Source organism: Colletes latitarsis, chromosome 4, assembly GCF_051014445.1.
Source record: "Colletes latitarsis isolate SP2378_abdomen chromosome 4, iyColLati1, whole genome shotgun sequence".
Classification (NCBI taxonomy): Eukaryota; Metazoa; Arthropoda; class Insecta; order Hymenoptera; family Colletidae; genus Colletes; species Colletes latitarsis.
This window is the reverse complement of record NC_135137.1, coordinates 34,912,184-34,935,749: the sequence shown is the minus strand read 5'-3', so window position 1 is coordinate 34,935,749 and position 23,566 is coordinate 34,912,184. Positions and strand designations below refer to the sequence as shown.

At 39.4% G+C, this 23,566-nt stretch overlaps 1 protein-coding gene across 2 annotated transcripts in view; it reads right to left on the bottom strand.

The window, feature by feature from the left end:
- The window catches only part of LOC143341311 (uncharacterized), a 345,306-nt gene that overhangs the window by 98,787 nt on the left and 222,953 nt on the right, over positions 1 to 23,566 (bottom strand). For both annotated transcript variants that reach the window (XM_076764161.1, XM_076764160.1), the window contains exon 7: positions 12,493 to 12,658. In XM_076764161.1, coding sequence (XP_076620276.1) covers positions 12,493 to 12,658 — 166 coding nt within the window. The remainder of the gene's footprint in view (positions 1 to 12,492; positions 12,659 to 23,566) is intronic.

The window sequence follows — 23,566 nt, the reverse complement described above, 5'->3', positions numbered from 1 at the left end:
CTGATCAGTGCAAATTATACAAAATTTGTCTCAGTAAAATTCTATTCATCAAATTTATATGTCTCAACTTGAAAATTAATTTTTCCAGTTTCCATAGTGGAAAATCATATGACCCATATATGGTCACAGTGACAGTCAAAGCATCAGTGTAATGTCAAAATGTTATTTTCGAAACTTTTAATTTTTATTTCATACCATTATGAACTATGCAAAGTTTTTCTCAGTACAATCTTATCCAAATTAATTTCCCTCAACGTCTCAACCTGAGAATTAATTTTTCCACTGTCCATAATGGAAAATCCTATCACCCATATATGGTTACACTGACATTATTTTCGTAACCCTTTAATTTTTATTTCAGACCATTGCAAACTATACAGAATTAGTCTCAATAAAATTCTATTCATCAAATTTAGTTCTCTCGACGTCTCAACTTGAAAATTAATTTTTCTAGTTTTCATAATGGAAAATCCTATGACCCATATATGGTCACAGTGACAGTCACAGCATCAATGTAGTGTTAAAATGTTATTTTCGTGAGCTTTTAATTTTTATTTCATACCATTATAAACTATGCAAAATTTGTTTCAGTAAAATCCCATCCAAATTAATTACCCTCAACCTCTCAACCAGACAATTAATTTTTCCACTGTGCATAGTCCAGAAAATCTAATCAACTAGCCCATTTAAGAATGTAGTGTTAAACCGTAGTTTCGTCGAGAAGAAAGTGGATCCTAGTGGCGTAGAATCCGCCGAATACCAGCGAGAAGCACCAAAAAGCACGGTTTGGTGAATTCTGGAAAGCTTTCGGATCCCAGGGCGTTTCTCTATTCTCTTCGTTTTACGCGTGGACGAGGCCTGCGATGCGTGCACGTGTGTGTACAAGATCACACACACACACACACACACACGGAGGTTTTGCAGGGAGGCAAATCCACGGAAGCACACGCTCAGAGGGCTCACGGTCGCGCGGGGAGCAGTCTCGAATAAACGGGAATCCGCCCTAACTTTATGCGGCTCTTATTAAATTCCAGCCGACGGGAATCGTTAAGGACGACGCGAGGCACGCCATTATTTTACGCCCTGTACCATCGTTCAGGCCAAAGATTCGATTCGACGAGGCGAACGCGCCACGGTTGCTGCCTGCACCGTCCGCGGTAACTCGCTTTCATTTCAGGCTGTCTCGTTAAGCCAGACGATTATTCGGCGTTACGGTTTTTCCGCGTGCCGTGACCGCGACCCGCGATTACGAGGTTTTTAGAGGCCCCAGTTCTGCATAAATGGGTTTACGCGAAACGCCGCGGATGGAGAAGTCGATCCCTGCCTGGGGAATTCCCGCCCACGCTGCGAATCTCGACGACGTTGGTCGTTCGAGTCCCTCGAAATTCCACGATTTCGAAAAAAAATGCGTTGGGTGGCTCGACGTTTCTGTTAAAGTTCTACGAAATTAATCAAATTCACATTTATTTGTTTTTTTTCTTTTTCACATGACGTATTCTGTCCTCACATTTTGACCTAGATAAGTGAATGCATCTTCCTATGAAGTGAATCGTAAATTTTTGAAATAATAATTCTCGTACGAGATTTGAGTACTTTTCTTTTCCCTTCTTAATATCGAAGAGCAAGGAACACTGATTAAAGTTTGCAATGGCTCCGTGCAGAAATAGCCGAACCAACAACACCGAGGCGGCGCGAAAATTTCAGATTTCAATAACACCGGCGAAGTCACGTCGGTATGACAAATTCAATTCATGTCGCGTTCCTTAACAGAGGCGAAAAGAACGTGACGAAATGCAATGGAAGCGCGGAGAGGCACCAGCAAACGGACATGGGAACGGTATTTTTATGGTGCCGATGATAGCAGAAACGAGCACATTTGAACCGTTTTATAACTGAAATACACATAAAATAGCGAACGCGCGCATTGAATATTCAGAACAACCGATGAATAACCTAACGCCGGGTATTATTCTGCTATTTATGCTGCCGAATAACAAATGCTGCTGCAACTTTCATTCGACGCATCGTCGAGCATCGAGTACATATTAATGAATATTCCATCGCTATCAGATTAGCAACGAATAATTCTATTCGTTTTAATCGACCAGTTAAAAATTCATAATTGTTTCAGATATGCTTCGTTCATCTAACATTACTGTATCTCACACTCCTTTTTAACGTACGAATATATGATGCAGAAATCGACTAAAGTATTACATTACTAGATTCAATTTTCATTTTTTTAACTATTCACATCTAAAAAAGATAATACTCTTTACTTTTTGAGCTATTTTCCGTTCAATAAATAAAAAATTAATATACAAGTTGTTCGACCACCCCTGGGAAAAATTTTAATAGAGGATTCTAGAGAAAATCAAGAATACCAATTTGTTGATGGAGGCTTCGTTAAAAAGTTATTAACAATTAAATTCAAAAATTTCAAATCGTTCTGGAAAAATTATTTTCGGTTGCGGGGGTCAATTACAATCATTTTTGGTCATTAGACATACCCTCGAAATCCTATCCACTTTCGAGAAAAAAAATTCGAAACGATGTGAAATTTTTCGATGGGAAAAAAAAAAATTTTAAATTGTTTTGGAAAAATTATTTTCGGTTGCGTGGGTCAATCACAATCCTTTTTGGTCATTACACATACCCCCGAAATCCTACGCACTTTCGAGAAAAAAATTCCTTACCGAAAATCTAATAATGTCTGACCATAGCGTTGATATGTTCCCCTGAAATTTCATGCGAATCTTTAAAACGTCATAACTTCTGAACGGATTGGACGATTTTAATGTTTAAAAAAGCAAACTACGCGTATCTTGGTGGAGAATACGTGCAAATCGCAAAAATATTCGAAAAGTTGGTCCTTAACCCCGCAAAATGAGAAAAACCCCATAAACATGGTCCAATTTTCAAACAGCCATAACTCCTACAATTGTGAATATATTTCAATGAAACTTTTTTCTGAAGTAGAGCTCGTGGGTACCTACAGAAAAGTATTAGACAATTTTTCTGTAGGGCGTCAAACAAAATTACTAAAAATGAAAAAGGAATTTTTAAGAAAAATCGACAGGGGGTAGGTGCCTAAATTTTTCGACGAAAAAAAGATTATTAATTAATTCTAAAAAAATTATTTTCGGTTGCTGGGGTCAAATACAACCATTTTTGGTGAATAGACATATCCCCGAAATCCTGCGCATTTTCGAGAAAAAAAATGCAGAACATGCGGAACTTTAAACATTAATAACTTTTTAACAAAGCCTTCATCAACAAATTGGTATTCTTGATTTTCGTCATATTTTGGCCTCTAGAATCCCGTTTTCTAATATCACATCCGACGAGTGCTCAAAAGGGCCGAATTGAAACTTGGCGTAATAAAAATGTACTCCCATGAAATAAAATTGCTCTGAAAAGTTTGATGGCTCGAAGATATCAACGAGGAAGTCTTCCCGGTCCCCCGACAGGAAATGTTTTATTTATTTTCTTTCCAGCAAGGAACGTACGAATTATCGATTAGTACTTAAAAGCGTCCCTGTTCTGATCCCATGAAAAAACGAACGAGAACGCGAACGGAAACGCCGAGAGGAGCGTAGAAAAAATCGCTGCCTCAGTGTTCCCCGTCCTGTCCTCGGTATGTAGTTGGAATAATTTCGACGTTTGCATGGATGAGGGTGGCAGACCGTTTTACCCCAACAACCCCTTCGTTTTGAGCCCTCGCGGGTCTACAGCCGTGAATTCACCGCGGCGATCACCGTCTTTCAAGTAAGGTAAGGCGAAAGTAATACCTGAATAATGAATCGGAACGAGGAACGGGGCGAAGATGGCTCGTACGTTCGCCCGCCTCGAATCCTTTAAGGCTGATCCCGACGAGATGTTCGAACAAGTTACCTGGGTCGTTACAGAGATGCCCGTTTACATTCCATCAGGGGAAATACGAGCGTTCGAACGGCTCGAACACGTGGAACGCGTATTGTCCTCCGCGTCTGAGGCTGAGAACCCATATCTATTTCCCTTGGAATCCTGCATTTTGTAAGACTACCCATTCAGAACGGAGAAATTGCATTGACTAGTCCATTTCATTCTTCACTTTTCACTGTCACGTTACAAATGTATTTTTACGAATTACTTATACAAACTTTTACGAATTGTCACGATACTGACGACGTAATTGATTTTTATAATCTTCTCAAAGACATTCGAGCAAGTGAAGTAGTCTCGAAGACTATTTGAGAAAATAGTAATCGAGGTAATTTAACCCTTAAATGGACTATTGGGATCCCCTGCAAGTTTAAAATAATAATTGTTTGAAAATTTATGTAATCCATTAGTTCATTGTTTTTTGAATGCTTTAAAGGAAAGTTGATTTCCATTAACCAATTTGATAAGGACAAGCATCAAGTAAAATTATTGAGATTGAGTCCATTTAAGGGTTCAATTGAAGATAATTAAAGAAGAAACGAACCTCGAAATTCTTTGTGAATGAAATTTCAATATGAAGGTGAGTGTGTAAAAATTGTGAGATTTGTATTCCGAGTGGAAGGCAGTTGTCTCGATGAGGAGGAGCTCGTGGAGGATGTTGCTCGTAGCACGTTACATTGATACGGTAATTACAAAATTAACGCAATCCCGATAAACGTGCTAGAAAGCGTCGTCTGCTAATTACGAAACTTCTGGTATCTCACAGGTTGTCTATTAACATTAGCCCGCTCGAAAATGGTATGCACGAGTAATGTTAATTATCCGTTGACACGTTTCGCGTCAAGCATCCAGCGACTTTGAGAGCGACGCTAAGCGACGCAAAGCGCCGCTCCAAAGGCAAAACTGTGTTAACGACTGCGTGCAGTCCATCGATTTGCTTTACATATATGCATGCGTATAATTTTTCAGAAACACGTCAATTTTATATCTTCCTCACTTACTAGTCCACTAATATCTAAATATTTGGTGCTTCTAACCTTGGAATTAAATTATGATTACGCTACAAAAACCTTAGTTCATCTTAACACTAGAATTATTAACAATTATGGTGTATTTATTTGTACCAAAGAAATTGAAACGATAGATATTTGAATCTCTTACAGAAAACTATTGTAAATTTGCAAAAATTCGTAAATTTTCAGAGAGACATCGTCCTTACTTATGAATTCTATTGACTAGTCCACTAATACCTAAATATAAAATGCTGCTAACCCCAGAATTAAATTATGATTACGCTACAAAAATCTTAGTCCATCTTAACACTAGAACTACCAACAATTATGATCTATTTATTTGTACCAGAGGAATTAAAACGATAGATATTTGAAGAAATGTATAGCACAATGGAAATAAATTTTGATCCGTTCTCTTATAGAAAACTACTGTAAATTTGCGAAAATCCAGTCGAGTAAATTTTTTAGAATTTTCATCAGAAATTCTGGTCAGTCATTTTGACCACTTTCGGTAGTTTTGGTGTTAATTTCTAAACTACGAAGGGCAGAATCTTTCAATCTTGTGATAATAACGTGAAATAAGGGGATAAATATTTTTCAGAGAGACATCAATTTTATATCTTCCTTATTTTGACCACTTCCGGTAGTTTTAGTGTTAATTTTTAATTTACAAAGGGCAGAATCTCCCAATCTCGCGATAATAACGTGAAATACGGTAAGAAATATTCCCCCCCCAATTTTGATCGCGTTTCTATAATTGAACCAATTTAAAAAAATAGGAATTCCTGCGAATCTGAGAATCGAGTTACGGTCGTTCGTAGTTTTCGCGTACATCCAAGCTGGAAAAGAGTCGCAACGAGTATTCCCATCGTTGCACCGGGATTAATCGTCGCTTAAAACTACCGTCGTTACGCTCGCCCGTTTCGCTACGCGGCGTCGCGCGCTTTTACGCGTTTCAATTAGCATTCGGGCGGAAACGGCGTGTCCAGAGGGGGGTTCCAAGTTATTGCTAAAAAGTTTAAGACCCCCTCTGTCCAACGTGCAATTTTTACGCGGAACCGACGAACGGCGAAACAATTACAATCACCGCGAGGAAACCCCGGGAAACGTTATTATTATTTTCTCCCCCCCCTCCCCTCCCATCAGGTTCTCCGCGGATGTTTCCCCGATATGGCGGTGATTTCGCGAGATGGAAGCGCGCGTAGTCGTTCAGAATTTCGACCACGTCTGCCAGCGAAAAATAAGCTCCGTCCCCGGGGGAGTTCCGACTCGTCACGCATCGTTATTCGCCCTGCCCCCCGGAAATCAAAAGGGCTTGAATATTCCATGAAATTTATCACCGTTGCAACGGCAGATGTTTCGTAAATGTGCCCATCGCAAAATCCTAAAATCGTTTGCACTTTTCTAAATCGAATTTTTTCAGAGTACGATTACTTGTTTCGCAAAATGAACGGGAACAGAATAATCTATTGTCTGAATTTTAATCGCTAGGAACAGTTGACATTTTGTTATCTATGAAGTGAAAAATTCAAATTACTTACGAGACTCCCGAAGGTGTTGTTCGTTGAAAGGAAGCTAACGAGTGACATTCTCAGTCTAGGTTACAGTCTAATAGTTGCCCCCCCCCCCCTCCACCATTGTAGCACTATTGGTCGAGGGCGGTTGACCTCAGCCAATAGTGACAATGTCTGTGGCGGTAGAGCTAATAGTTTGTAAACTGGAATGGGAGTAGAAATAGTTTGACATTTCAACCGCGATCATTACTTTGTTGGTCCACTGTTCCGCGAATTGAGATACGCGAACTAAAATTGCAGATGTATGAATTCCTCGCTGAGTAGAAATGCTCGAGAATGATCGCTATTAATGGCCAGTCCATCTGGGAAGCCATATTTAGACAGCACTGCGATGGTTCTACAAATTTCCTATTTATTTACTTTCTTGTAAACAACGAGGAATACTCATTCTGTTTTATTTCTGAAAATTAGTATCCTCATATTTCAGCACAAATGCAACATCCACGAAAGAGAGTTGCAGTTAAAAACGTTCTAGTTAATTCTGGAAAATATCATATTTACCCTACGCAAGAAAACAATGATATGTAATCAGAAACGCGTCAGGGCTATGTTTAACTACAATTTACCCCAGAAACGAGATATATAAATTCTATTACACATTTTTAAACTCTAAAACAAATACAAGGTACAAACATCACCGTCGATGTTTTTCTCTTTTCAAAATTCCATTTGTTACGTTTATATCCACGCTCAATTAAATTTTATATTCTACTTTTTAATGTTTCCTGTTCGACTGGGAAACCTGGCGAATGTTGTATTTATATTATTCGTATTAATACATTTTTCAATGCTAGTCCGGTTCGTCAGTTGTTGATGCTCACTACTTTTTACTGTGGGCATCATGGCTGATTGAATATTGATCTGTACTACTTGATTTAGGAACTAGTGATCGATTTCTAGTAAGGGGACAATATTTCCAATCGTTCATTTACATTATTTATCTACTAACTTTGTATATAAATAGTTGATCAAGCTCACTAATCGTTAAAACGCTCTACTTTCCACTGTGAGCATCATGGCTGAACCGAATATTGATCTGTACCACTTGATTTAGGAAAGTGGTGATCATTGGATTTCTAGCAAGGGTACAATATTTACAATGGTTCATTTATATTATTTATCTATTAACTTTGTATGTAAATAATTGGTCTGACTCGTCAGTCGTTGATACACACTACTTTCTACCGTAAGCACCAAGTCTGACCGAATATCGATCTGTACTACTTGCTTTAGAAGACGATCACTCGAGTTCTACTAACATTTACATACAACCATTATATTTATCAAACGTCGAATAACATCGTTTCTACCGGAAAAAGGATTCAGGACTCGCGTAAGCGGTTAAATGGCCAAGTACCGCGAAAAGGCAGCGATAAGAACTCGAGTCGCGGTTACTTTTTCACCGTGATCGCATTCTCCGCGGACGCCCCCGCGTGTAATTAAGGATCGCGGGAGCAAACGAGCTTAAGGGATCAATGCGCCCGCGTTCGACAGAGGGATTCCTTTGGTGGCGAAACACCGTGGCGTTTCATGCGATTCAGAACTTTCCGGGAGAAGCCTTCGACAGATTACAGCCGCCGGTTTCAATACCTTTGTCCGTCGCGGCGCAGAATGGAGCGACGCGCGCGAGAAGAAAGCGTAAGGGCGCGCGCGAGCGCGGGGAACGACGAAAGAACGAGCCCCCGCCGCTCGTTCGTCGGCTTCAAAGGGGTGGAAGTGCTCGGTGTACTTTTGACGTCTGCTTCTCATATGGAAGTGCTTTCGAGCAGTCGGTGTCGTAAAAACCTAGTCGTAGCGACGAGGATCGTGGAAAAAAAAAAAGCGGACGTCGCCCCCGCCGCCGACGACGCCGCGCTTGTGCCTCTGATTATTCCTTTCTACCTTTCTTCCTCTCGCTTTCGCGTTTGTTTTCGGGACTGCAGAAATTACGGATCCCGCCCCCTTCGTTCCCACTGTTCCCTCGTTAGCGTCGAACGTCAAACGTGCTCGCGTTAAAATATTATTAAATATTTTTCAAACGTCTGAACAAAATTTTTCTTGCTACGAAGATAGTCGAGAACATTGCGATTGGGAATGTCGTTCCTTAAATCGTGTTTCGGGTATCGAGCTGGCGAATTGAATATTAATTTAAATCTCCAATTATCAATTTAAATATTCCTTTGGAAGCTCGTGGTATTCCTCGAACGTGTCTAAATTGAACATGATATACTCTGAAAACAATTGATTTATCCCCATGTAGCTGTCACTCGAGTGCTTGTGAGAAACTACAGGTCGAACGTAGCCCCCTGGCGGCTACTCAAATACTACTATTTTTCAAACGTCTGAACAAAATTTTCCTTGCTACGAAGATGGTCGAGAAAATTGCGATTGGGAATATCGTTCCTTAAATCGTGTTTCGGGTATCGAGCTGGCGAATTGAATATTAATTTAAATCCCCAATTATCAATTTAATTATTTCTTTGGAAGCTCGTGGTATTCCTCGAACGTGTCTAAATTGAACATGCTATACTCTGAAAACAATTGATTTATCCCCATGTAGCTGTCACTCGAGTGCTTGTGAGAAACTACAGGTCGAGCGTAGCCCCCTGGCGGCTACTCAAACACTAAAGATACCATCAAACAGAAGTTACAACCCATCTAATAACAAACAAATATCACAATCGATTTTGCAAAGTCAACGAAACAGAAATAGAGCGAAGTTCTGACACAAATCGATTAATTAAAGTTTACTGCAAAACTTGATTCTCTCGTAGCGCGACGATTTAGTCCCCGTTCGAGCCAGCTGCCTCGACCTGTCCACTAATTCGCCGGTCGCAAAACAACGAAGGAATATGCATGTCCTTGATCCTCACCGCACGCGTGATCCTAATTAGTTTCGTATTTCGTTTCCCGCGACGAATATGTATAAAGCGTCGTTTCTCTGTTCTCGTTACCGCTTGCTTTCGAACTTCGACAATTTACCGCGCCGGTAACTTTACCCCGTTACCAGCGGCGCGTAGGCACGCTAATCTCAATGGAGTCGCAAGAATCTTCGCGCTGTCTATCGAGAGTCAGCGTCAGAGTGGGGTCTATCAAATCACGACCTACTTGCCTGCGTCGGAGTATCGAGTCTCTGCTCATTAGCGACGCAAGCTTCTTAACCCAGATCGACGATATACGACGGAGATTGCAGTCGTAGCACGCCTGGATCGCCTCGAAATTAATGCAGACTCTGGATATTGTTAACGTCTAACATCCAGGCGCCATCAATCCTTCATTGTCGATACACTGTATCGCGCGTGCATCGCAGGAATTGCTCGTTTACAACGTTGTTTGCGGTTTATGCTCCAGAACTACGTGCAAACGTCCCATGTGTGATCCAGAGGCAGAGATACGACGATCGAACTATTTTCTCAGCCACTATTGAGCAACCATACAGTTATACATATTGTGTATAAACGGTGCAGATAGGAAATAGAATTAATTCGAGCGATCCAGCATTCGTGAATCTTTGGAATCAGTTTGAGTTACATTTTAGGTCTGCATTGTGGAATTTAGGTTCAGATTTCGATACAAAAGATTCGTTTAGAGAATTGGTACAACATGTGAAACCTCTTGCATTATAATTCATACAATACTTATACAATCGTATATCAAAAAAACATTTATAGAATGTGAAAGATAATTTTTCTTTTTACAGGATTCGATCGAGATTTGACTGTTTTAAGTTGACTGATAATATTCAGCAGAAGGTTGCAATCAATTTGATCGATTTCGCGAGTGTCTTAGGACTGGCGCCAAAAGCAAACGGTGGGTAGAGGAGAATAAAGGCGGAGGAGTGGAGTGCAAGTAACTCGATACAGGGGGAATAACTGGAGTTTTCGCGTGTTCCAGCGCCCGAGGGGATGATTCAAGCGTCGGCGAGGGTTCGTGCAGACGCGCCACGGGGTGAAACGAGACACGGGGCGCATTATCGAGCCTCGTGTCGTGGCACGCACAAAGGACTTACCCGGGTCCTCCGCGGGGAACGAACGGGGGCCGCCTATTGGCTCGCGACATTTTTCTGTACGCGAATTTCGCGAAACACTTTCGTCCCGCCGCGTCTACGCGAGGGTCGCCGTGGATGCATCGCGCGGAATTGGTCCTCCCCGGTCGTCGACGCGACATTAAAATGTACAGTTTGTCCTCGGAGGGTCGACTCTTAGAGCGACGGTTCGAAACGAGCTCAAAGAAGACAGACGGTGTCCCTCGAGAGGTTTCGAGGCGTTATTTAAACATTCGCGGGCGCGTCGAGCGCTAAGAGTCTCCGCAAGTGCTATTTACGGGGAATTATGGTATTGCAAGAATGAGACATCCGTCTCTAAACTGTCCCAAAGATGATCTCACAAATGTTTTCATCTGTGATTAACCCTTTCTTGAATATTGAAATAGAGAAATCGTTTATTCGATCGTGACATTTTAAGGTATTCGTGTAGACTTTACATTTTATATTTATGGAACTTCAAGTAGCTTATTAGATACTATTATTAAACGCGATGTAAAGTCTTTGAGAGCTTGCATGTTGAACTTCATCGAATTATATTTTCATCATGTCAAGAAGGCTTTAAGGAACTTTTGATCAAAATTATGAACAGCAGTGTTTATAAATATATTTGATTCGACCACTATACGCGAGAACTCTTATTATTTCTACGGATAAAAAATTTGTGTCCATTACTATACAGGGTGTTCGGCCATCCCTGGGAAAAATTTTAATGGGGGATTCTAGAGGCCAAAATAAGATGAAAATCAAGAATACTAATTTGTTGATTGAGGCTTCGTTAAAAAGTTATTAATGTTTAAAGTTTCACCCGTAGTGAATTTTTTTCTCGAAAATGCGCAGGATTTTAGGGATATGTCTATTCACCAAAAATGATTGTAATTGATCCCCGCAACCGAAAATAATTTTTCCAAAACGATTTGAAATTTTTTTTTTCCGTCAAAAAATTTCACACCTTTTCGAATTTTTTTCTCGAAAGCGGGTGGGATTTCGGGGGTATGGGTATTCACCAAAAATGGTTGTATTTGACCCCAGAACCTAGAAATAAGTTTTTTAGAACGATTCGAAATTTTTTTTTTTTTGCCGAGAAATTTAGGCACCCCCTGTCGATTTTTCTTAAAAATTACTTTTTCATTTTTAATAATTTTGTATGATACCCTACAGAAAAGTCGTCTAATACTTTTTTGTAGGTACCCATGAGCTCTACTTTAGAAAAAAGTTTCATTGAAATATATTCACTATTGTAGGAGGTATGGCCATTTGAAAATTGGACCATTTTTATAGGGTTTTTCTAACTTTACGAGGTTAAAAAACAACTTTTCGAATATTTTTGCAATTTCTACATATTGTCCATCAAAATACGCGTAGTTTGCTTTTTTAAACATTAAAATCGTCCAATCCGTTCAGAAGTTATGACGTTTTAAAGATTCGCATGAAATTTCAGGGGAACATATCAGTGGTATGGTCAGACATTATTAGATTTTCGGTAAGGAATTTTTTTCTCGAAAGTGCGTAGGATTTCGGGGGTATGTGTAATGACCAAAAAGGATTGTGATTGATCCACGCAACCGAAAATAATTTTTTCAAACCGACTTGAAATTTTTTTTTTCCCGTCGAAAAATTTCACATCCTTTCGAATTTTTTTTCTCGTAAGTGGATAGGATTTCGAGGGTATGTCTAATGACCAAAAATGATTGTAATTGACCCCCGCAACCGAAGATAATTTTTCCAGAACGATTTGAAATTTTTGAATTTAATTGTTAATGACTTTTTAACGAAGCCTCCATCGACAAATTGGTATTCTTGATTTTCGTCTTATTTTGGCTTCTAGAATCTCTCGTCAAAATTTTTCCCAGGGGTGGCCGAACACCCTGTATTGTATAATAATTCAATTTTCCATTGGATGATGAAAGGAAATCTAAGATTGAAAATCAGGTGAATAATTTTGAAAGATCACACTTACTTGTAAGGTAGAAGTACGGCGGTGAAATTAATTGCGATGGACATTCGCGGGCCGGAAGTAATTAAGTACAGACACCGGATGCTCGGAGGATATAGGCCAGGATATCCGGGGCTGGCCAGTACGCAACCGTCGTGACAGTCGGTGTCTTCGTACACCCAGTCGCACTCTGAAAACACACCAAAGTCTGGGTTAGTCGTGCCAACACCTGCGAAATCTAGTTTCGAATTATCCAACGCGAACGAACAAACAATTCCCGCGAACGCGTACGCGATATTAAACATGTGACGTTGCATTAGCTGGACGGACTATCGAGTTTCGCTAATGCTCGGAATGAACGGCAGAGTGACGTTTCTAGAGCAGCTTATATCTACTTCGTGACTGTGCACACAACAGAATGTCAAGGGGAGATGCACTTCGATGCTAATGCAAGGTCCTCGCGATCCCAGACGCGACGCAAATACTTCTACATCGAATTTTCCAGGATGATATTAAACGACAAACTTTGCGGGGACTATGATAAATTGCAAAATTATTTTTAGACACATATGAAGTTTGAGACTTTAATCGTATTCTTCTCGAAATAGTAGTTCCTAACCTGATTGATAGTATTATGTAATTACAGAAAAATACAATGTCGGTTCTTCGAATTTAATATATTTTAACTTAACGTAATTATCTTCTTAAATGGAATTTGCTTATTTTTATAGATCGATGCACCCCCCGATAACGAATAAAAATCGAGTTTGGACGGCCGAGTGCCGCTCGAAATTAGTTTTCCCTCCCTCCCGGGTTAAGTATTCGCGATCCATCCTGTATAATCTGACGTCAGACAGCGAGAGCTCGTCGACGAAACGCAAGACAAAAGATATTCGCGGATAAAGACGCGTCTGGCTGTGCCGGACATTCGATTAAAATTTGTGGGACACGGCGAGGAACGTTGCGGAGTGTTCGCTGTAAATTTTCCAGTATGCCGATATCAGTTCGCGAATTTAATCGCGAACGAGCCACGATAAAGTTATGGATAAAGACTGGGGCCGGGGATTCGACAACCATCGATAGTTGAACTACGCCACGATGATTGAGGAAGAAATGGTAAAGGGCGCGAAATTTGAGGGATCCGTTTGCTAGATAAAAGAAAGAAGACAATGTTTGAGTGTTTGCAGACTAAAAAATCGTTTGTGATCACAGGGACCTAGTGTATTGGTGTGAGAGTAATATTTTGCATCGTATTTGTTATTGTATTATAGGGCGTTCTGGTTCTCGTTGGAACTTGAAAAGATGTAATTAAATCGGTAAAAGAATGAGTAAGAATAAGTTGAAGGTATTAGGGGTTGCACAGATGTGTAAAAGAGAAGTAAAAATATTTTTAATATTCGATGAAGTGTTATATAAGTTGGGAGAAATTTTATTTTGGAGATTTTAAAAGTTACGTAAAATCATGTGATCTGTTTTATTATTGGAAAATTCTTCTCGAATCGAGTTTAAAGAGTGATCTAGAAATAAAAAAATATTTTTGTACCATCACAATTGCAGAGATATTTAGGTAGCTTCTTTTAAGAAAAATATATAATAAATTGAACAAATAAACAGCAAGAAAGCGGATGAAAGGGAGGTTGTACCTTTTCATAACGAGTCCCACAATTATGCAATTCATTGCAGGCATAATTGTGCACCCAGAACCGTGTAACAAGATTCTGGAGGCATAATAAAGTCTTCTTCAACAATGTTTCATAATCCCTTCCGTATAATTCTTCCTAAGTCCAGAAATTAAAAAGAAAATATGTTCCTCTTAATTTAGAATTTTGCAAAATCGCGCGGTCACGGTGGCTGATAAGAAAAGTAAAAAATTGCCCACTCTTTGTCGGTTATCTAAAAAACATGCTGTGGAACGCGAGTGGGTCGTGGCCCACGATTGGGTATTCCTGACGCGGTGTATAAATCATTTTGACAGCGGGAAGAACCATGATACGGCATGAAAAAGTAATTTTCTCTCCCTTTTTTCCCCCACCCCATCGATATTCGAAAAATCACAATATTGATACGCGACGTCGACTATCGTTGTTTCAATATTTTTGCAACGAACATACCGCGACTTGAATGTTTAACTGATCGGAGTGGCGTGCTCGACAACGAGCAAACGATGCGCTTTCCCTCCACCCCCTCCCTCGATTGTTGGATTCGAACCGGAATTTTTACCACTTGAAAGGATAAATAAAGGAGGTTTTAGCCACAAATTCGCGCGATGTATAAAACGTATTGAAGGTTCCATAAAAATTCAAGTGCCGATATCGGAACAAAATCGATCGCAGATTTTAACGTTTCCTCTTCTGTTTAACGATCCCTTTCACAGTATTTGCGTTGACTGGAATAAAATATAAATATCCTCGTGGTTTCGAAAGTAATATCCATGTACGATCTATATCGATGTTTCTACGTTAGAGGTCTTCCTCGGTGCTAATTAAAATTTTATACAACCAAAATATAAAAACTTTAGACGCTATAAACAATTTTAATTAATATTGCATATGAGTCGTTCATTATGGAAATGCTCCAGGCCATTCTTTTTAAATTAAGTTTCAGAGAGCTATGTTTAAAGAACGTGTTGATCAAAAAAAATGTCCTTATTGTCTACTGGAATATAATTACCAAAATGACTGGGAAAAGGATTTACTATAAAATATCTGTCAATCTTCTCACCACCGTGTTCTCAGACACACAATTGTTGTAATTGTATACACTGATAAATTCTTCGATTCTGTTATTTTATTAATGGACTAACACCGTTTTCGCAAAGAATTTTCGCAGGATTTTCGGATTCTTTTCTTCTCGCGTCGAGGAATGGAAGCATATCGTTGGCACGCTCCGTGTCCGTTTTCTCTTTCTCTGTTTTTTGTTTGGTTTTATATATCCGGTAGATGCAATTGTTATAATGGGTAGAACCATTAGGGATGGGACGCGTCCGGCTAGCGGCCTCTCTGAATTTATATAATGCCTTTCGCGTCCCCGAAACTCCTTTTTTCCCCACTCTTTAGCATATTTTTTCACGCTCGAGCCCATCGTTTCGGCTTCTTGCACCGAACATCGCACTCGTTTCCTTTCCCACGTAATTGTTCGCGCCCCGAACTTTATTCCATTTTTATTTCCATTTTTCTGACGCTTCTGGACACGTCGAAATTAAACGAATCGTTTACATTCGCTTTTGTATTTCTTTGGAACCTCGATGAATTTCCAGAAACAATTTACTTCGTTCCGAGAATTCCGATCTTCAAGAAAATTTAGATCATCCTCGACCATAGTTCCAACAGTATGAATTAATACCAAAATGGAAACACGAATTTATATATAGAATTACTATATCCTATTTATCCTGAGGATCAAAAAGAAAAGTTAAACAGAGTTCCACGATCTAATTAAAATCCACATGTTTTACGTTCCGGATGGCCTTCTTCTTATAACCAGCTAATTAGTTTTATTACCAACGAACGACTCGCAAGTAACGACATGGTCACGCATTTCGATTCGTACAATTTACTCAACTTGCGCGACAGTCTCGTTTTACGTGCGGCGATTAATTGTGCACCCGTAAAAAGCAAAAGAAAACGCACCTCGTTTCGCGGAACAGTGTTTTCTCGAGTAAACATGTTTTAACGAAGGAAACTTCGAGAAAGAGAGGAGCCAAGAAAAGTCTTGGCGGCTGAATTTTCAGTTCCTGACCGACGTGTTAATTAAAACATCGTCGGACCGATCTTTTTGCGCAAATGAACGCAATTATCGTCGCGGAAATGTTCGACCCGAGCGAGAAAGTTGCTCGACTCAGTTTCACTGTTTTAAAGGAAATTGTCCTTCGAACGAGGGGGGAGGAGAAAATGAACTTGTTACAAGGATGTTCGTGGACCGAAGATGCTTTTTTTAAACTCTAAAACGAATACAAGGCACGAACTTCACCGTTGATATTTTTTTCTTTTCCAAATTCCATTTGTTATATTTATATATTTGCTTTTGATTAAATTTTATATTCTACTTTTTAATGTTTACTGTTTGACCGGTATTAATAAATTTTTCAATGTTGGTCCGTCTCGTCAGTTGTTGATACTCACTATTTTTTATTGTAAGCATCGTGGCTGATCGAATATTGATCTGTACCACTTGATTTAGGAAAGTGGTGATCACTGAATTTCTAGTAAGGATACAATATTTACAATGGTTCAATTAGATTATTTATCTACTAACTTTGTATGTAAATAGTTGATTAAGCTCACCAATTGTTCAAACACACTATTTTCCACTGTGAGTATCATGGCTGACCGAATATTGATCAGTACTACTTGATTTATGAAATGGGTGATCACTGGATTTCTAGCAAGGGTACAATATTTACAATGGTTCATTTACATTATTTATCTACTGACTTTCTATATAAATAGTTGATCAAGCTCATCAATCGTTAAAACACACTACCTTCCGCTGTGAGCATCATGGCTGACCAAACATTGATCTGTACTACTAGGTGTAGAAAATAGATCATCATAGGATTTCTACCAATAACATAATGTTTCCAATCGTTGACTTATATTACTTTTCAGAGTATCTTCAGTCTTCGATTGGTAAAATACAAAACGAAATAGAACCAAACTTTCTTTTCCACTTCGAATATGTACTATCAAAGAGAAATGTCGAAATAAAACAATAAAACCAATCTTTTAATCGTACGAACTACAAACTATTCTATTTATTCCTTCACCAACTTCGTATATAAATAAAACAAGCAACTAATTACGAACTGCGATATCTGCATACACGAATAGTGCAAACAAGTATTACCAAACCACTGGAGACAGTTGCTCAGACATGTATGTATATTTATCGATCCTGTTTCGACCAATACTGAATATTTACGCTCGCAAAGGGCGAGTACAACTACAAAACCGACCGCGTAGAAATAAATTTTCGCCGACGACTGATGCTGTTTTCGCTATCGATCGATTCTTTCGATACGCAAAATGCGTTTTTCCATTTTGACACGTTCGAATAAGCCGAATCGTCCCCATGGACTATGCACGAAAACGTTTTTGATTTCAGATACGTCGCGAACGTTTGTCAGATCATCCGGAAGACACTATGTAAACTGCCGTTGCGTGTCAACAGAGAAACTGTATATTTTGCGCGGGTTTTTCGGCCCCCCTTCTCCCCCTTGGTTCATTGATACACAAGCACTTCGAAACGCGAAAGGAACAAACGCCCGGGTAGCCTGTTTTTCGACGATACGATATATTTACCCCAAAACTGCGCCGTTACCGATGGTATTCGTCGTTTCGATAAATATTCAGCGACGTTTTATGTACGCCGAGAGCGTTTCGACGCGTTCGCGCGCGCCATCTTGCGATAAAAATTTCACGTCGCGAGAATCGTCGTTCGCGAACAACGCCGGCGAAGAAATTACCCCCGGTGCTTGAAATCGAGCGGAAGGGATTTTTTTCCCTCGCGAATCTCGTTCCCAAAACTTCCTCGCGGGGAAGCATTACCGGCCAAACTCGCGGGAGAAGTCTGCGAATGAAATCTGACAAATGTCGTGACACGACAGCCTCTTAGGGAAGCAGAGAAAGAGAGCGGTTTTGGGGAGGGGACATTTATGCAGCGGGCTGTCGAAGAATCGGTGTTGTGAGAGAAATATATTCTCCCCGACTTCGGGAAGAAGTCGCGTGAATCTGATGGCTCCGGAATGTTCTTGAAATGAACTTATGAGAGGATTGGAAAAAAGCAATAAACCACGTGGCTTCGTATATTCTTCACGGGAGGAATGATTCGCGTAAAAAATTCACCATCAAATGTGAATTTTTTATTATGTCACTGGAAAATTTAATTTGAAAAGTTTTGAAAACTTTCGTTCAACGTCTACAATTGGAAGATTTAATTATTTGTGTTATCGTTATCCTAAATAAAATTATAAAAAGCGAATTTTTTTTTTAACTATGTTGGGATTGAGATCATAATATAGAGAAGAGTTTTAGTGTACTAATAATCTGGATAGAATTGGCTTTTTGAAACCATTGCTAATCAAATGTGAATTTTTTATTAAACCATTGGAAAATATTATTCGGGTCTGAAGATACGATCGAACGGATTTAATTTGAAAATCTATTTTTATAATTGCAAAAAATTAAATTATCCGTGCTATCGTTATCCCAAGTGAAATTATGAAATACGAATTTTCTTTTCAATTATGTTGGGATTAAAATCATAATATAGAGAAGATTTTGGATGGAATTGGCTTGTACAAATACAGAGTTTACGGTGAAATGAAATTCGATGTTTGATAGTTTGAAAAGAGGAGGATTTTTCGTCACCTGTGGCGTGCGAGAAATATTCGCGTCGTTGTGCGGGGGCGTGGTCGTTTCGTGCCCCACCGGTTGGGATCCCGTTTTCCTCAAATTCATACTATCCGCGAAGGTATCACATTTTTCTCTTCGAAAACGCCGCTTAGAATCGCATTCGAATGTAGCAGTCGTACGTTTAAAGCTGCCGGAACAAATCGCTAGGTAAGAGGATCGCATACGTAAAACCCAGCGATTGATCTGTTTGTCAATCGCTCGACGGTACGTTTTTCCTAGACCTCGGCATCACGTCTGCCGCGTTTCTCTCAAATATCACTTCCGGGTCTTCCAGCTGCTCCCCACGAAATCGCGTCTGATTTACCAAATGATCTCTTAGAGTTGATGCTCGTACTATAGTCCGATTCGCTCGCCAGCAGACTCGAAAACCCCATAAAACTGCTCGAATACACGAGTTTATCTTCAAAGTAGCATTATTACAAATTTTTTATATTTTATGGACGCGAGAAAATTCCTCAAGAACCATTTAATTATAAATTTAAACACGCTTATACACTGCTACGTCATCCATACTTGGGTCACATGAATTTTCATTATGAAATCACAAAAATTACTTCTAAACATTAGGTGTTGAAGAAAATAGAACTCCAAGAGTCCTATCTAGATTTATTTTCTTCAACGCCTAATTTTGAGAATAATTTTTGGAGTTTCATAGTCAAATTACGAGTATGTTAGTTTCCAATTCTTTAAACACTAAGTTTCGTTTCCGTGGGAATTTGAGGGGTTTGGTCCGGGTTAGAGTCAAGTCAACGTGTTAAAAGAACTTAAAATTGAATTCATAACTTGAAATTAAAATCCACACGTGAGACTCACCAAACTTTTTCGAAGACGTGAAAAATGAAGTATAAAAAGAAATAAATTAAAAATGCTATAGCAAAGAATGGACTGACAATCGCTGGTGAACGTGTTACACTATTAGAAAATAAGACTTCTCTATTTCAAAATTGAACTATCATACGAGAATCATGCAATTCGTAAAGAAAAACATACGTGTATCGATTTCTAAACGATTTTAGGCCTTCTAGACTCTAAGAAAGCATTGAATATTCATCTCTATTGTTTTCCCATTTGTCTGCAATCAAGCTTACCATAGGCAAAAATCGACAAATTTCACACACCTCATAAAGTTCGCTCAAAATTGAACTATCATACGAGAATCATGCAATTCGTAAAGAAAAATATACGTGCATCGATTTCTAAACGATTTTAGGCCTTCTAGACTCTAAGAAAGCATTGAATATTCATCTCTATTGTTTTCCCATTTGTCTGTAATCAAGCTTACCATAGGCAAAAATCGACAAATTTCACACACCTCCTAAAGTTCGCTCAAAATTGAACTATCATACGAGAATCATGCAATTCGTAAAGAAAAATATACGTGCATCGATTTCTAAAATTTTAGGCCTTCTAGACTATAAAAAAGCATTGAATATTCATCTCTATTGTTCTCCCATTTGTTTGTAATCAAATTTAATAGAAATAAAGATCGACAAATTTTACACACCTCCTAACGTTTGCCCAAAATTGAACTATCATACGAGAATAATACAATTCATAAGAAGAACATACGTACATAGATTTCTAAACGATTTTAGGCCTCTTAGACTCTAAGAAAGCATTGAATATTCATCTCTATTTCTCTCCCATTTGTCTCTAATGCGATCAAGCTTAACAGAGACAAAAATCGATAAATTCCACCCACCATCCTCCCACAAGGCTCTCTCTTCCCAGAAAACGTCCCGATTCCATTTATAACAACTTGATAATCTCGAGGCTAGCTTCGAAATAAAATGTTACGTTCCTGGAAAGAACCTGTCAAGTAGACAGTCTTAGCAGATCACTAAAAACGGTTGGCTCGGTCCGTAGGAAAACCAACAAAGAAACGGATCCACACGGACGATTGATCCGTTCGTCACCCGTTTCTTCTTCGTTTCCCAGTGGCTGTCTCTCCGCGTCCTCTGGCTGAACTTCAATAAACGGGACCCGGTCTTCTTCCGGTGCCAAAAAAAGGCGACTCCGTCCGATGGGATCGTACGTCCCTCGCATATGGAAGGGCCTTCTACCAGGGATAATCGAGAATCGTTGTCGTCTCATTATACGTGAACGAGATCCTGCGGTAGCTTTCGCCAGACTGCTTTTACCACCGCGGGCTCGTCCCTTCTACCCTTTCTTATTGCTACTCCGGGGGCGGCAAAACGAGGAGCGTGCTCCTTCTGTGGTCCCTTCGTTCCACCGCTCTATCGATAGAAGCATCCGAGCAGCGTCTCCGTTGTAAAGAAAACCTTGAATCCGCTCTCGGGGAACGTATGACGCGACCCACGAAATAGATCGATGCACGTGGTTGTGCAAGCCAGCGCGCGCGCCTGTGTGTGAATAATACTAGGCAGGGCGCTTTTATCAGACACGCGTTCTTCTTATTGCTACTCCAAGATATTAAAGCGGTGCATGCTTCCCTTTTTACCCCGTAGCAGGAAATTATTGTTGACCTTTTCTCGTCTGAGAACTGCGTCAGACCTCGCGTCGCTGAACGTTCTTGCTTTGGCTCTTTCGAGGGAATTCTTGTACACATCGCTTTGATTTTAAATCGCTGGCAAAACTGTCGATCCCCCTCCGCGAAACGAATTTCAAATCGACGTAAATATCTTTCGCTGGTAATGATTGAAACACATATTTTGGTGCTGTATAATTGGAGAGGTGAGAGATTTTATGAAGTATGAATTTTGTAAATTATTTGCTTAGAATGATGAAAATGTCGAGGATACAATGGCCTTATATTTAATTAAGACTGTATATTGAAAAGGATAGTATCTTGATCTCACGGAAATATTGAATTTAGTCTTCGCGATAATATCTATTCACGACCATGAATTATAGTACGCGTAAAATATTATGGCGGGATTCGAAACAATAGCGTAGATACAACGTTTCTCGTGAAGCGTATCTGAGCATTCAGACTAACCGCGAAACAATAAAACATTCGAACCTGGTTCGTGTTGTCGAATATATTCCGCGCGAATACAGGAATAAAAAATGCAGTGGACGCGTTTAAAAGCGGAAGGATCCGAGACTACGCCAGTGCGAAAAGAAAACCGAAGATACATTCGATAAATTCGCTAAACCATTATCTTAAAAATTAAACAACATCTCATCGCAAGTGAAACATCTGTTTCTAATTTTATTTTGGTAATAATGCCCCCTTCTTCCACTACGTAAATTTCTCAAACGTACTTCAATATTATTTTTCAGTAAAATATTAGAAAAATATGACCAATCGTTACACATAAAAATGGCACGTGAGGTAAATGTGTCTGTCAAATTTTATTCCACTCTAAGTATTCCTTAATAGAGAAAAATAGAACGCACAATTTTCGACCCAAAGTACAAGGACTGACTGATAGTCGTTCACGACTGAAGCTTCTTATTTCTCGATTGGCGAGGGAAATCGTGCGTGTAAAAGTATTCCGTCGCGGAATGGCGGGCACATTCGTCACGCTATTTCCAGGAAATAGGAAGTCGTACAGAAAGTGAGTAACTCTATCGTAAAAATGCGGTACAGATGTAACGGGAAGTCGCAATCCCGGGACGGTTCGTCACGGAATTCCTTTTTTTTTTTTCTCTCCCACCCATGCTCGTTATTCCGTCCACGCGTTGCACGTTCACGGCGGGCGATCCTTCCTTCCCGTCATTTTTATATCGCGTTCAGGGCCGAAGTTCAATTCGACGCGTTGTTAATAACCCGGGGCATCGATCGAACGCGGTTGGCGGTGGCGTAAGGCTCAATTTCGGTCTCCATAAATTATTCATTGTTCCCGCAGCGCGCTGCACGATGCGCGTGTAAGTAATATGTATGCGGAATACAATACGGAGAGATAATTGGTACGCTATCGAGTGCATATCCTTCGATGCATCGATTAAAATCATAAATCAGAACGGTACGCTCGCCGTGCAACCTGACGAGATACGCGTACAGCCTGCTAGCTTCGTTGAACATTTTTATCCTTGTCACGAAAATACGAGGACTCGAAATTAATTCTCGAATCAAAAAATTATAGTTTACCTATTTGGTCACTGTTTTCAGAAAACCTATTTTTGCTTGAAAAATAATTTAGAATTTAGAAAGTCTATATTATTCTGTAACAGTATATTAACAACACATAACACAGTTATTTCTTATTTTTTGCGGATAAAAACATTTTTATCCTTGTTACGAAAATATGAGGACTCGAAATTAATTCTCGAATCAAAAAATTATAGTTTACTTATTTGGTCAATGTTTTCAGAAAACCTATTTTTGCTTGAAAAATAATTTAGAATTTAGAAAGTCTATATTATTCTGTAACAGTATATTAACGACACATAATACAGTTATTTATTAATTTTTGGGGAAAAAATAAATTGTAGTTTAATCTACCCCTGAGAGTGAAAAAATTAAAATCTTCGAATAGACGACTTAGGGACATTGTATAGTTCTTGTTAAGACACTGGTTTCGTTATTATTTGTTTGAGTAGTGAATCACTTATATTCCCGACGAAATTTTAATTCCAAGTTAAATAAAAGTCGCTTAAAATCATTTCGCCAACGCGGAATAGGTTTTAACGCCCGGCCTTATAAATAGAATTACCGCAACAACCTATTTCGTTATTACACCACTGTTACGGGCACAAAGCTCCGCAGGTTCAAAATT